Source organism: Anomalospiza imberbis, chromosome 2, assembly GCF_031753505.1.
Source record: "Anomalospiza imberbis isolate Cuckoo-Finch-1a 21T00152 chromosome 2, ASM3175350v1, whole genome shotgun sequence".
NCBI lineage: Eukaryota > Metazoa > Chordata > Aves > Passeriformes > Viduidae > Anomalospiza > Anomalospiza imberbis.
Genome location: NC_089682.1, coordinates 39,117,610 through 39,131,139, shown reverse-complemented (window position 1 = coordinate 39,131,139; position 13,530 = coordinate 39,117,610). Strand labels below are relative to the sequence as shown.

General features: G+C 38.7%; 1 protein-coding gene across 1 annotated transcript in view; it reads right to left on the bottom strand.

The window, feature by feature from the left end:
• The window catches only part of ROBO1 (roundabout guidance receptor 1), a 643,691-nt gene that overhangs the window by 241,882 nt on the left and 388,279 nt on the right, over positions 1-13,530 (bottom strand). The window contains exon 4 of the mRNA XM_068180592.1: positions 10,684-11,010. Coding sequence (XP_068036693.1) covers positions 10,684-11,010 — 327 coding nt within the window. The remainder of the gene's footprint in view (positions 1-10,683; positions 11,011-13,530) is intronic.

Sequence of the window (13,530 nt, the reverse complement as noted above, 5' to 3'; positions counted from 1 at the left end):
TTTTTTTTTACTTTTAAAAGCAAGTGTTACAAAAAATATTTGACACTTCTCCCTTTTTTTTCCTTAAGCTCAAATATTTTAAACTTATAAAATAATTCAAAACTAACAAACAATCTTTTTTGTGTGTTTTTTTTCCCTCCACCTTATCGTGACCTTTTGGAATTGAATTATATAGCACGTATATAGGCAAAAAATTAAATTTCAGTCTAGCCAGCTCTAACATACAGCTTCTCTTCCCAATCAATTTTATAGCAAAGAAGCACAAAGAAGCCCAGTTTAGGGAGTCCACATGTGTTTAATCTTTGATTAATTGAACAAAAACTAAGCGCCTCCAGACATATTTCTTTTAATCACAGGAAAGATATCTTTTCAGTTGCTTTGCTAGTAGGAGAGAGTCAGCAGATGTGTGCCTGGTCTGAAGGGAATTTCTGTTTCTCTGGAGAACACAGTTTAAATAGGAGAGGAACAGACATATGCTGACTATGCACTGCTTAACAGATGACGTAGAGAAGCATCTACTACCTCAGGGAGTGGAAGGGGGCAGTTTTCAAATTAAATTTCTTTCAAATTCAAAGAGATCAGCTGAAATCAATTTACATACAGGATGCAAGTCAAGTCAGACAGTTCTCATCAAAACAGCTCACAGACACAAAGATGCAAATCTATCTTTGTCAGCAGTATGATCTCAAAGAAAGGTTTTAACCTGATGACAGTAAATAAGGAAAATAAAAATGAATTTCTTCAAAATTTTAAACACAGCTGATACTTTTGTTTTCTGGGGAATGATAATTCAAAATAATATTTCATTAATAAGGAGTATTTGCCAAATATTCTCAATTCATATACAAAAGGTATTGGCACAACACAAATTTATTTCCAAATATTAACTCAGAAGCAAGTCTTAATGAACTTCAGAAAAACTTTTTTTAAAGTGTCATACTGGGGAAAAAAGCATCAGAGCAACCAATGCATGAGGATTACTAGTCAGCATTTTACTTGTCTGACTTTATACTTCTGCCTATGGGTGTGTGTCCTGTATCACCAGCAAGGAAATGGAAACACTTATAAAAATAGAAATGATCTTCACTTATCTAGTTCTACCAAGATGTCTTGGGGGAGGTAGGAGGAGGAGGAGGGGAGGACGTGGGGAAAGAAAGATCAAGAGTCTAAAGCAGCAACTGGGAGAAAATGTACTGGACACTTCTTAGATTAAAACACCACATAAAGACTCCCTTGGACCACAGGAAGCTCATAACCAGGAAAAAAGAGGAGACGACCAATGGTCCCAGTTAATTTGATAACTTGCATTAAGGAGTTCCCTCTGAACTGTGCTCAATCCTTCCCAGCCCAGAGGCACACACACAGGCTGGAGAACTGTTGAACAGCACATCACTAAATGCCATGGGAAGGGAGGAAAAACAAGCTTCAGACACTGAAAACAAACTGTGGTATTAAAATGTCCTTTTCCTTCTTCATGCAATTAGGATATCTGTCTTTATGCACATTTACACTCGCTATTAAGAGTCCAAATTGTCTTCCACAGGCTTCTGAATAGCAAAACTAAGGACATCTTTAGTATCAATTGACTATGTTGGCTGGATTCAGGAAAAACATTTCAATACTTGTCTAAGGATTATGCTTGATATAGTAGGATCCTCCAACCTGAACAATTTTGATTCAATTTTATTCTTTGAAACTAACAACTTGTGCAAAGCAAAGCATTCACCTCATTTGAAGAGCCAGATTTCCCAATTTTGGTTCAAGGTTTCAAATAATCTTTTACCCATCAGAGCTGCCATTACACAAAAAAGACTGGTACCACATTGTTTGATTTATGAATTCAGTGAGCTGCACAGCAATTTCTGGCAAGACTATAAAACACCTAATTTTGCTTAATCATCCATCCCAGCATGGCCACTGTAACATCCTAAATTACTCATCAGCTTAAGAATAATCTGTTTATTTACAGTATCACAACCCATCAAGACCTGTACTCCTAATTTGCTCTGTTCTGCATAGTTTGTGGGAAAATACAGACATGCAAGAACAGTTTTCAGGCAAAGTGTACTTTATCTTGCCTTCATCTTGGCAGGAGTAGATAACTGCATTGAATGGGAATCTTTTATTTATGTGCTCTGTTTTCACAGTGGTTGAAAGTCTCAGGTAATAGCATCCATGAAAAATTTTTGTTTTTTAAACATCATTGTAATCCATTGACAGTAACACGCACCTGTGAACTGTTTTGATACAGAATTAGCTAAAATGCTCAAATATATCAACATAAATCTGCAAAGTCCTCTTAGTTTGCTTCCAAAATCTAGTGGATCTTAGCACTTCAGGTGTACTAAGGAAGAGGATTCCAAACATCCCCACAGAACAACCAAAACTCTAAAATATGAATCTCATTATTTTTAAGACTTTTAAGAACTAACCTCACAAACTTCCAAATACATACAAGCTGCATTTTAGATCATAAACATGGAAATTTCCTTTAATAATAGACTTAGACATAACAGAATGAAGCTCTGCCTGCCATACCAAACTTACGAACTTACAGGTAGAAGCATATTGAAGCTACAGCTTTTCCAGTCAAGCCTCACTGCTTTAGTTTTCCCTAGATTGTTTTTTGGTCATTGTTGTTGTTTTTTTTTTTTTTTAATCTCTAGGGTTTTGTTTTTCTTAAATCTGTACATAAGTTTAATTCCTTAATGCATACATTAACCTGGTAAACCCTTCTACAGCATGCACAGCCGGTAATTCTATTATTTTATCCATTTATTCATGAGAGCAGGCAAAAGACCCAAAGAAGACAGACCTTTTGTGATACCTTAAAACCAACCACACACTTGAAACGAAGACCTGACTTTTGTGAGACTTTGCCAAATAAAATTGTAAGCAACATAAACAACATATGCTTGCCATGCACATGGGTGCCTCAAATGATGGAAGTTCTGATACGCATCCAAAATGTTTTACTCGTTGTCATGCAGCTGAAGAAGGGAGTTATTTCTCCCACTCTCTCAACATGCCAGTGATTACACATAAGGTCCATTTACACAAATGTCATAGTTTGAATTCTGACAATATTACATAATTTGCAGGTAATACTACAATCAAGAACTCAGGAAGGCTGTATATTGCCTAAAATTAATGTAAAGTGAGAAAGAATTTTGCAGCTAGTTGAGCAGCTCATATTCTGCATAACAGGAAAATGAACTACAGGGAAGTCAACACTGATCTTCAGATTCTATAACCTTAAAACTGTAACAAAGCATTTTTAGAACTAGAGCCATCATCTAGTATGCACTGGAAATTACATTATGATGATGAAAAAGCTACACATGAAAGAATCGTGCCAAATACCCTGGTCATAAATATATCCCTTCTCTAAAAATTCACTCTGACAAGGAAAGGTGTGAGGGGAAAGAATTTTTGTGGCAAAAGAGAAATAAGTTTGTCTCAGAGAAATATGCTTTGGAAAACTGATTTGCAGAGTCCCTGACTAGCTGTCCTGGGGTGACAGGACATTTTCATGCTTTGTATCCCAATCGTGTATTCCTGTTCCGTGCTCTCAGTTTGTTTTGTCTATAGCCGTGTCCCTCCCCCAGCTGTTTGCTCTGGCTTGCTGCTGCTAGCTTTAGGCCCGCTTTGCTTGCTCTGCTCTCTTGCTTCTTTTTGTTTTTTCTTTGCTTGCCTTATTTTGCCATTTTTCTATTTTTGTTTTTCCCTTCCTTCCTTCCTTCCTCCCTTTCCCTGAAGACATCGGACCTGCTTCGGACCTTGATTCGGGAACGTCAAGGAACTCCTGCGGAGTCTGCACTACAGAGAAGCTCAGCACCCTCCTCAGCACTGAGACTGCCCACGCCGTTCGGCCTCTCTCGGACTGCTGAAAACGTTTGTTGTCATCTCGGGCTGCTTTTCTTGTGTTAGGGAGTGGTTTTTGTTCATGCTTAATAAACAAGTTTTTTCCACTTTTCCTCCGAGGAAATTCCTCCCGAACCCGGTAGTGGGGAGGGGGGAGGAGTTGTGGAGGTTTGTTTCCTTCAAGGGGCTCCTTTGGAGATTTTCCCCTAATTTGTCCTAAACCAGGACAAATATTCTTTGGTGGCCCATACGGGGACGGTCGACCAGACAAAGTGGAAAAAACTTCATTCTAAATAATATTTTGGTTTCAATTGTTTCGTGGGTACACTGGTAAGTCTCTTTTTGAAGTTATAATGTCATTTGGATTGAAAGCCTGCCTCTGCCTCTATTTCTGGTCGTTAGGGTTTTTTGAAGTTTTAATACCTTTGTGGTCCCTAGGTTTATTTTCTTATCCAGAAATAGCTCCGGTATTGTTCCTAATGCATAGCTTTTGTAGCAGAGGGGCACTAACCAGAATATTTATTGGACTGGGCTTGGTTGTGATGATTTGCAAGAGGTTTATAAAAATGTTGTTATCGGTTCCAGGAATGTAGGGTTCATGGTTGTGGCTGTGTACTCAGTTTGTTAAGGGAGAAGCAGGGGAGGAGGCTTTTCAGCCTTTGCTTTCCTTCTTCTCCTCTAAATTATTTACATCTCTATTAGAAAATGTTCGGTTCTCCCTGACTGCCAAGGACACCATCTTTCTGGCATTTAATTTAGTAAGCTTTCTTTATACTGTCTGCAGTTTATATAAGATGAAGGCTGAGATTTCTAGAGGGGCTGGTGAGACTCCTGATTTAGGAATAAAACCAAGGGTGAGGAATCCTGAGTGGTGTGGGAAATGGGAGGATATGGGCCAAATTTTAAAGGAGTTTTCTGATCCTATAGTCTGGGACTTTCCATCTGAACAAATTCAGAACCCAGCTGAGGTGGTAAAGTACCTGAAAGAGAGGTGCCATGGTAACACTAAGGAGGAAAAGATCATTGCAGTAAGCTGGGCCCTGGCACATGCTTATCACACTCTGCTAGACACTGTAGGGCAGCAGATAGAGGAAAGAGAACAGGGAGATAAGTTATTTACTATCCCAGTCACTCAGGCTGCAGCCAACATCCCAGGCTCCAGGCCAGTAGTTAAACCAGAAAGTAAGCCTCAACCAATACCTGTTGCTTCTAATACAAGAGGTGGAAAGTGCAAAAGCAAGACTGACCGAAGGGTAGAGGATGATGATGATGATCCAAGAGAAGGACCATCACCAAAATCAGAAACCACACCAAGTGGCACAGATTCCGGAGCCAATATTGATTCCTTCTCCCTGAAGGACCTTCGAGGCCTAAGGAAGGATTATAGGCGACAGCACGATGAATCTATAATTAGTTGGCTAGTCCGCCTTTGGGATGCAGCAGGGGAGGCTACCATTCTGGATGGCACTGAAGCGAGGCATTTGGGATCCCTGTCACATGATCCTGTGATCAACCAAAGCATGATGAGGGGAGCTAGCCCTCACAGCCTCTGGGAACGGGTCCTGGACAGCATAGCACAAAAATACCTGTGTGCAGATGACCTCTATATTCAGCAGACACGGTAGAAGACCATAGAACAGGGGATCCAACGCCTGAGGGAGATGGCAGTGGTAGAGATCATTTTTTCAGATGACATAACAACTAGAAATCCAGACTTCGTACCGTGTACACCTGTAATGTGGAGGAAACTTGTGCGACTTGGGCCACCTGAATACGCTTCTGCTCTAGCAATAATGAAGCGGGATGAGGCATATGAGACTGTACTTGATATGGCGAAGAAGCTTTGAGCATATGCAGATGCTGTACATGGCCCGACTCATGCCAGAATTGCAGCTGTGGAAACACGACTGCAGAAATTAGATGACAAAATAGAGGAAAGTCGTAAGAAACTCAGGGAAGAGATTAAGGAGAACCTCCTCCAAAACTCAGATGTACAAATTAGAGGCCCTGGTATCCAACGCAGACATTCCATTGCTGGGGAGAGAAGGTACACCCCACGAGCTGAGTTGTGATTCATCCTACGTGAGTCTGGAGAAAACATGAGGAGATGGGATGGGAGGTCTACTGCTGCTCTGGCACAACGGGTGCGTGAATTGAAGGAAGGTAAGAAAAAGGAAGCAGCTCCAGTTGCCTGTAGTCGAACTGTCAGGCATAATGATGATGATGATTTGTCTGATCCCCTTGAAGGAACCTCCAAGACATATGTCTCAGGAAAGAAGGATAACCAGGCTTAGAGGGGCCCTGCCTCTAGCCAGGTAGAGGTTAAGGAAAACAGAGTCTTTTGGACAGTGTAGGTTCTATGGCCTGGCACATTGGAGCCACAGAAATACAGAGCTTTGGTCGATACTGGTTTGCAGTGTACCCTAATGCCTTCAGGACACTAGCTAACATAACTAAGTTCATTTGCACTTGATTTTTCTTAACAGCCTGAAAAATCTTTAGAGTGGAGAAAGGAAGATTAATATTCCCTTGAAGCTATTGTTGCCACTCTCAAGATGAGTAGGCTTCTACAGAATTGTTACTTAACAGACATCCACAAGATCCAGAGATCCAATTTTCCTCAAAAAAGAATAACATTAAAAAAAACCCACTTGAATCAAACTATCACACACCAATAACTGAATTTGGTCTTAATCAGGTGGATCCATTCACCAGACAATCCTGAGATTCAAACATGCAAAGCAGCTTGCAGCCACTTTCCAGTCTGCTAATGCACTTTTTCAAAACTGCTCCTATTTCTCTACTCTGAAAAACGACTTTGTTTTCCAGCTGTTAACGTGATAGCCAAAACAGTCTTCAGCCTTTACTCCGAGGATGAAGTATAAGTCCACTTTCTTCTCCCACCTGTAAAAGCTGACATTTATAGAGAGAATTACCCAGTTTCATTTTGACAGGGACATGCCCTTTCCACGTTCTTCAGGACCTTTCACCACCGGAGAACATGTCACTGGTAGTCAGTAATCCAAAACCAGTTACATTCCTCCAAAACAAAACATGGAGCTAATTTAAGTAGGTCTCTGGTGATCAAAAGGCTGAGTTCAGGGAGTCAGGAAGAGGGAAGGAAACAGACTTGGAGCAGCCTCAGTCTGGAGGATGCCTCCAGCCTGATTATCCCATCGCTCACCCCTTCTGGGCTACGCTGCAGAAACTGCAAGCTTCTGCAAATCCACTCTGAACACATACAGCCAGTCTCCATCTAAAAAAGTTGAAATAGGATTTCAAATACAGATGAACCCAGTGAATGTAAAAAAAATAAATCCCCCAGTTAAACAGGAGTTACATCACTTATTTGACTGACTTGCAATTCACATTTTATGCAAATTTATCTCCTTCCCATTTATGACAGATTTAAATTACAAACAAAATGTCAAGTCAAGTAATACTAAATTACCAAACGTCTTTGCACAGAGCTGTGCAACAGAAAGTAGTTTTACTCGTCTCCAAAGTGTCTGAAGTACTTTAATTCCTGAAATATCGTGTCTGGCTAAATAACATGTTTGGTAGATTTAGGATGCCACTCTTCACTAGAGGATCACCTTGTTTTTAAGGTATTTTAGGGGAGGGGCATGGTTTCAAGGTAACAATTGAAGAAATTTAAGCAAATACAGCTGCACAAATATTTTTATAAAAAATAAAATAGGACTATGGAAAAGATATAACAAATCCTTAATGCTGTGAGTAGACACATGACACCTTCAAACATTCTGGAAAGGGTCATAAGAGCCATATATTAAATAAGAGATTTATTTAATTCAATTTACTGATAATAAATGTTATTTAGGTCATGTTCAATTTTATTAATTTAGAAATAACACTATAATTACTTAGATATGTATCAGTGGAAGAAAATGCAGCTTCCTCTGGATTAAATGACATGCAAATGTCAGTCAAGTCACCAAGGAGAGACTGATGACTAGAAAGTGACAAAGCAGAGGGAAAACCATCTTCAATTCTGATTTAAGTCACTACTCCCCTGTGGTAATCAAATCTAAAGCTGCTTTGAAAGTTCTTAAAATACACAGGTATTAAAAAAAAAACAAAACAGCTTTTAATACAGTGCAATCTTCTGAAATCTGTAGCTTTGAAATCCCACTACATTTCTTTCTTTGAAACTGTGGAATCCATGCACAGTGTGCTTAAGGAAGCTGTTCACCTGACTACATTGGCAACAAATTCTCTTTGAGGATTAATCTCAAAAGATGAGCATGAGAACTGCTTAGAAAGTTGAAAAATAATTGCATAAAGGCATAACAGACATGAAAACTTTAGTATTAACCTGAATCTGAAGTGTACAACATCCTCTGGAAAGTGAAGGAATTTTGTCTAACAATGTGTTACTGTATGAGATGATTGGAGAAAAGTGATAAATTTCCTATCATATTGTGAAACAAACTGGTGCAGGCATGAGCTGCCTCCTCCAGTCAAGAGTTAGTAGGTAAACTGCAAAACATGATGTTGTTTCCTGTTTCACAAGAGGTTTTTGGTTAAAATTGTAGCATCAAAGCATATAATGAGTACTCATAATCATCTTCTGTACTTTGTGGAAAGTAGAAACCAAACAAAGGCAATTTGACTCTGCAAACATACAAAAATTAAACTAGAACATAAGGATTTCTAAACAAGCAACTGTGTATGACTATAGGCATACAAATGTAAATGCTCTTGTGCTCAGCACAGGTGTGCTGAGAACTAAACTGAGCAGTTTGCTGATTTGCAGCAATCCGCTGCAAACGCAGCTCCAGTTTATAATGATTACACCTATAATGCAGAGCTTTTTAATTTAATACAAATTTATTCCACCAGCCTTCAACTCTTTCCTTGTTCCTCACCACTTCTGTGCTATTTAAAGTCACTGTCACATCACTACCTTTCTACTACAATAATAACATTTACTGTTAAAATTCTTTGTCTATGATGTCCTGGTATGCAACTGAAACTTTATATCATTATATCTACAAATCTTATTTCCAAAAATAGATTGTGTTTTTTTTTTTCTTTACAGCATTGTTGGTGGTTACTTTTCCATACAAGGGCTAGTGAGTTCCACTTTGAGGAGGATTAACAATTTAATTCTGCATTATTGTTAAATGGTGTACATTTTCACACTTTAAAGAAGTTTTTTTTTTTGTCTCAAGGGTTGGCTGAAGCTCTTAAAAAATCTGTGGCAATATCAATATTTTGCATTCAGACTCTGTTGGTAAGACTCTCTACTATAATCACATGAAAATTATTTGAGCCGAGGGTGACAAACACATTTAATAAGTATGTACTAGTTGAATTGATGCATGTACAGTGCATCAATCACTGAAGTCCACCTCATGTTTTTGGGTTCTGATGGGAAGTTGTGGAAGACACAGAACCACTGCGTGCATTTCACACATCACTTCAAGGTACATCACAAATCAAAAGAACACAAAATAAGCATAGAACATTAAAACCCCATCTAAGAACCAATGTGAAGTGCTGTAAATGTAACAGCAATTAGATAAAAATCAAGATCTCAACGTTAATGCCCACTCAAAATTACATTTACAAGATACCAGATACAGCATTTGGGAGTAAGAAGTATGATTCAAACAGGTTACACATTTACTGGATAAGCATACTTGCAGCTACCCAGACACTGATTACTTTTATCACTGGAAGTGGTTAACAAGGAAACAGCATGATCTTAATCATGTATATCTACGCTGTTGTATGTGAAGCTTGACATCTTTCTGGTGTAGCTACCAACGTCCTTGGGATTGTTTTGAATGTGAGAGACTAGACAGAGGGCCCGCATAAATGCACAAATTTACAGTCTATTTCCTTGGCCTTCTGTGAGACTTATGAAAATCTATAAACTCTTCTTCTAAAACTATACACCAATGGCAGCACTTAACCTATCTAAGAGATAGGGGCCTCTTTAGAGCTCATTAACAACATGAATCATTCAGTCAACAGAGATCAGTGTTTTCAGAGTGACTCACCCAGTTCTCTGCTGCTCTTCAACAGGACACCAGGTGAATTGCTATAGCTTACAAAGGAAGCCTATAAAAGCTACTTCAAAATAGATACCTAAGTTTGAATTGCAAGGCTTCCTCTCATACTTTAGTACTCCCAAAATTGATTTTTTTTTGACCTACACTTGGCCCTCCACATGAATGCTTAAACCACTTTAATGTACAATCTCTTCCTCTACAAGTAGAGTTTAAAGGATATACAGGAAGAGATAAGCATTACAAAGTGATGTGAACATACTTGACTGCTCCTTCCGTTGGCCAATACTTAAAACCAGAGATAATTTTCTGAGCCAGTTCTTTTAGAGAACAAAAAAAAAATTAATTTTTTGTTTCTAAATCTGCCATTCTTCTTTCTAGTGTTTATTTGTGCAACAACAACTATCCTGTTAGATCAAATCCTGGCTATCCTGCTTCCTATTACACACTGTAAATTGCATGGTTATCTGGAGAGGAAAAAACATGTATAAATTGAAACTAAGTATACAAAATTGTACAAACAAAGCAATCACAATTTCATGGAAACATAAAAGTAGCGAAAACATAAGTAGCACAACATCATCTGAATTTCTCCAGTGATATGATACATCTTCTAACTCCCCTTCTATTTTCCCATCTCTGCATAAATAATAATTAACTGTGTAATTCCTTCATTGCTTTCAAGTCACTGCCTCAGAGGCAGCTCACACTTATTTTTATCTTCAAATAACATCAAAGCAAGCGGCTGTTACCAAAGGGGGGAGGAGGGAAATGTACTTACTTGCCACCTCCAGCGATGCATTATGACTTACAGCTTCCCCAAGGTAATTCCTTGCCACGCACACATAGACCCCTTCGTCCGGCCGGCTCTTGCGCCCGTGCACGATGCGCAAGAAAAATAAAGATCCGCTGGGCAGCAGCATCCGGTGGGAGCGTGGGTCATCCTTGTCCGTTTCCACCCTTTCTCCCCCTTTGTACCACTCGATGGTGGGGGTCGGCCTTCCCTCTGCTTTGCAGTTCAAAGTGGCTGGTTCTCCTTTGGAAACAATCAAATCGGAGGGGTGCTCCACGATCCGAGGCGGGAAATCCTCCTGTCGAAGACGGGAACCTGCAAGGTAAAAAATGTAAAGTTTTCTCAGGAAATCATTGCCAGATACTGTCACGGTGTTTTGCAAAACAACTACTTAACCATCACCTCCCAGCACAGCATTTGACAAGAGCAGCTATTAACGTCCTAAAGTACACAAAAGAAAACCTTAGTGCACTTCACCGTGTGTAAGGTTCTCCCAAGTGAGTATGTTCAAAAGCATTTTTTTCAAAAGGGTCCTAATATTAGTGAACGGCCAGATTCCTAAATCACTTCACTCTTTACATGGATCTGTTCATGTACATAAATTTATACATTCATGCATATGCACATCTAGTACTACATAAACTAGTCCTACACATACTCCACAGAGATCAGACCACCTCAACCAGCAGAACTGGTACTTCTAATCCATAACCCAAAGCCATAGCCAACCTCATGCAACCTTCTGGAAAGGCCACTAATTCATGCAATGTCTACAGAGTAAGTCTAACATTTCCACTGCTTACAGAGTTGCTTTATTTCACTTGTGCTATCATCTCCTAAGCTCCTTGTTAAGTAGTGCCGTAAAAGTATAAATGCATGGAGGGCCCGAGTGCTTCTTATGCCTTGTGCATCACAGAAAATTTTTACTTTATAAAATTCTAGATGCCTCCAATCTGGAAAAAACTGTGATGCAAGAGTATCCAGCATAAAAGAAAAGTTACAAGCAAGTAAGATACTCTCCTAGACAAGGTACTTCTAAACAAGACGCTCTTCTAGAACAGCATTCCATTTCAGACTGTTTAAAAATTTGAGCTGATAACTTGCATTAAAAAGAAAACAAAACATAAAACCCCAAACAGAAAACACAAAACAAATGAAAAAAACTAACAAAAAACCCCAAAACCCCAACAAAGAAACAAACAAACAACCCTAGTAATAGTCTGCATAGATATATACCACAGACAAATATGATAACCTCCTGGATACCCAAGAATTCCAAACTGGGTATAAACACCTATCAAAACATTCAGGGTTTTAAAATGTTGAATCAAATTCAAATTATTGTTTTCCTTATTTCTCTCTTTCTTGAAGCACAACTTTGCCATGGATAAAAATTAGTCTCTTGGGTCACTAATTCCTGATTATTAAAATCTCAGATGCCAGGATTCTTTATTAACATTAATAACATGGGGTTTGAACAGCTGCGAAGCACCAGAAACACAAATCTATTCACTGCAGGTTAATAAACCATAAACTGATATGGAAACAGGGAAAGGAGACAAGAAGAGGAGAGGTCCAGGGACTACTGTTTTAAATACATGCTAAATATGTCATACATATATATACGTATATAAATGTATTCTAAAATATACAATTTTCATTTTATTGCACATGTTCTTCACCTCAAGATAATTAAATGTTCAGCTAATCAGCTAGCACTACCACATGCTCAAAAAATCTCTGTTAGTATGGCCAGACTACACTGAAATATATTTGCATTCTGTATGTAGCAAAACAGGGTAGTTTTACATGAACTTTACTGATCATTAAATCCAAAACATCTCAAATAGCAATAAACGTGTTCTTCAGATAAGGTTTGGGTAGACAGAACAGAAGCCAAGGGGCTTCCAAACCCTTCTGCTGGCTACACACCCCTGCACAGCCCAAGCCTGCAAATCACACCAAAGACAAATTTTAAGCAGCACCTCCAAGAGGTTTGGCACAGGCCAAACCCAGTGAAAGGAGAGCTAAGAGCATAAGAAAATTGTGCCAACCAGCACTGGTGTTTTGCAGCACCTAAAAAAGCCTCTAATAGACTTCTGTGTTCCCTGAGAACACATCTCAGTCACTGCAAAGCTGCATCTGTGTCTACTCACCCCAAACTTTTACACAGCTTTTGTAAAAAGCCCCTCATTGAATATTTCTGCCCTCACAAGTGTGTTGGCCAATTTCAAATCCCTATTTCCAAGGTAAAAATGCCTAGAGAGGGATTAAAAACCTTATTTTGTTTATATTTTTACTCACTTCCTATATAATTCCCAAGGAAAGGTGTTGAAACAAAGGATTACAGAGCTAAAATCAAGTGCTCTAAGATGCTCTGGAAAAAATAAAAAGGCAATTTCAATGTAAGATGTTTAAAAGGCAGTTAAGAAGTCTTTTAAAAACCAAAGTTTTGACATATGCTAGTATGTACCGTATTTGTATTTTCACAGGCAATTCTAGCTAGCCAGCACACAATGCAGTACAAGCCTCCTATTGTTTCTGTCAGCCTGGCCCAGACCACAAATAAATGAAATACCATTTTCAGATATATTGTATGCAAGCTTTCCACACTGACATTTAACTGGCTGCACATGTACTTCAAGCACTGTACAGACTGAAGGCATAAAGACTGATCTCTAAACTTTCTTGAAAACTGAGATTCAAAACCCTAAGCAGGGGAAAAAAATCCTTCAGGATCATCCAGGAATGCTCATATAATTTTTTATCTTTGCTGGATAATATTAGAAAAGATAAAAAACAGAAATGTCTATTAATTTTTTTTTATCTTAGCAT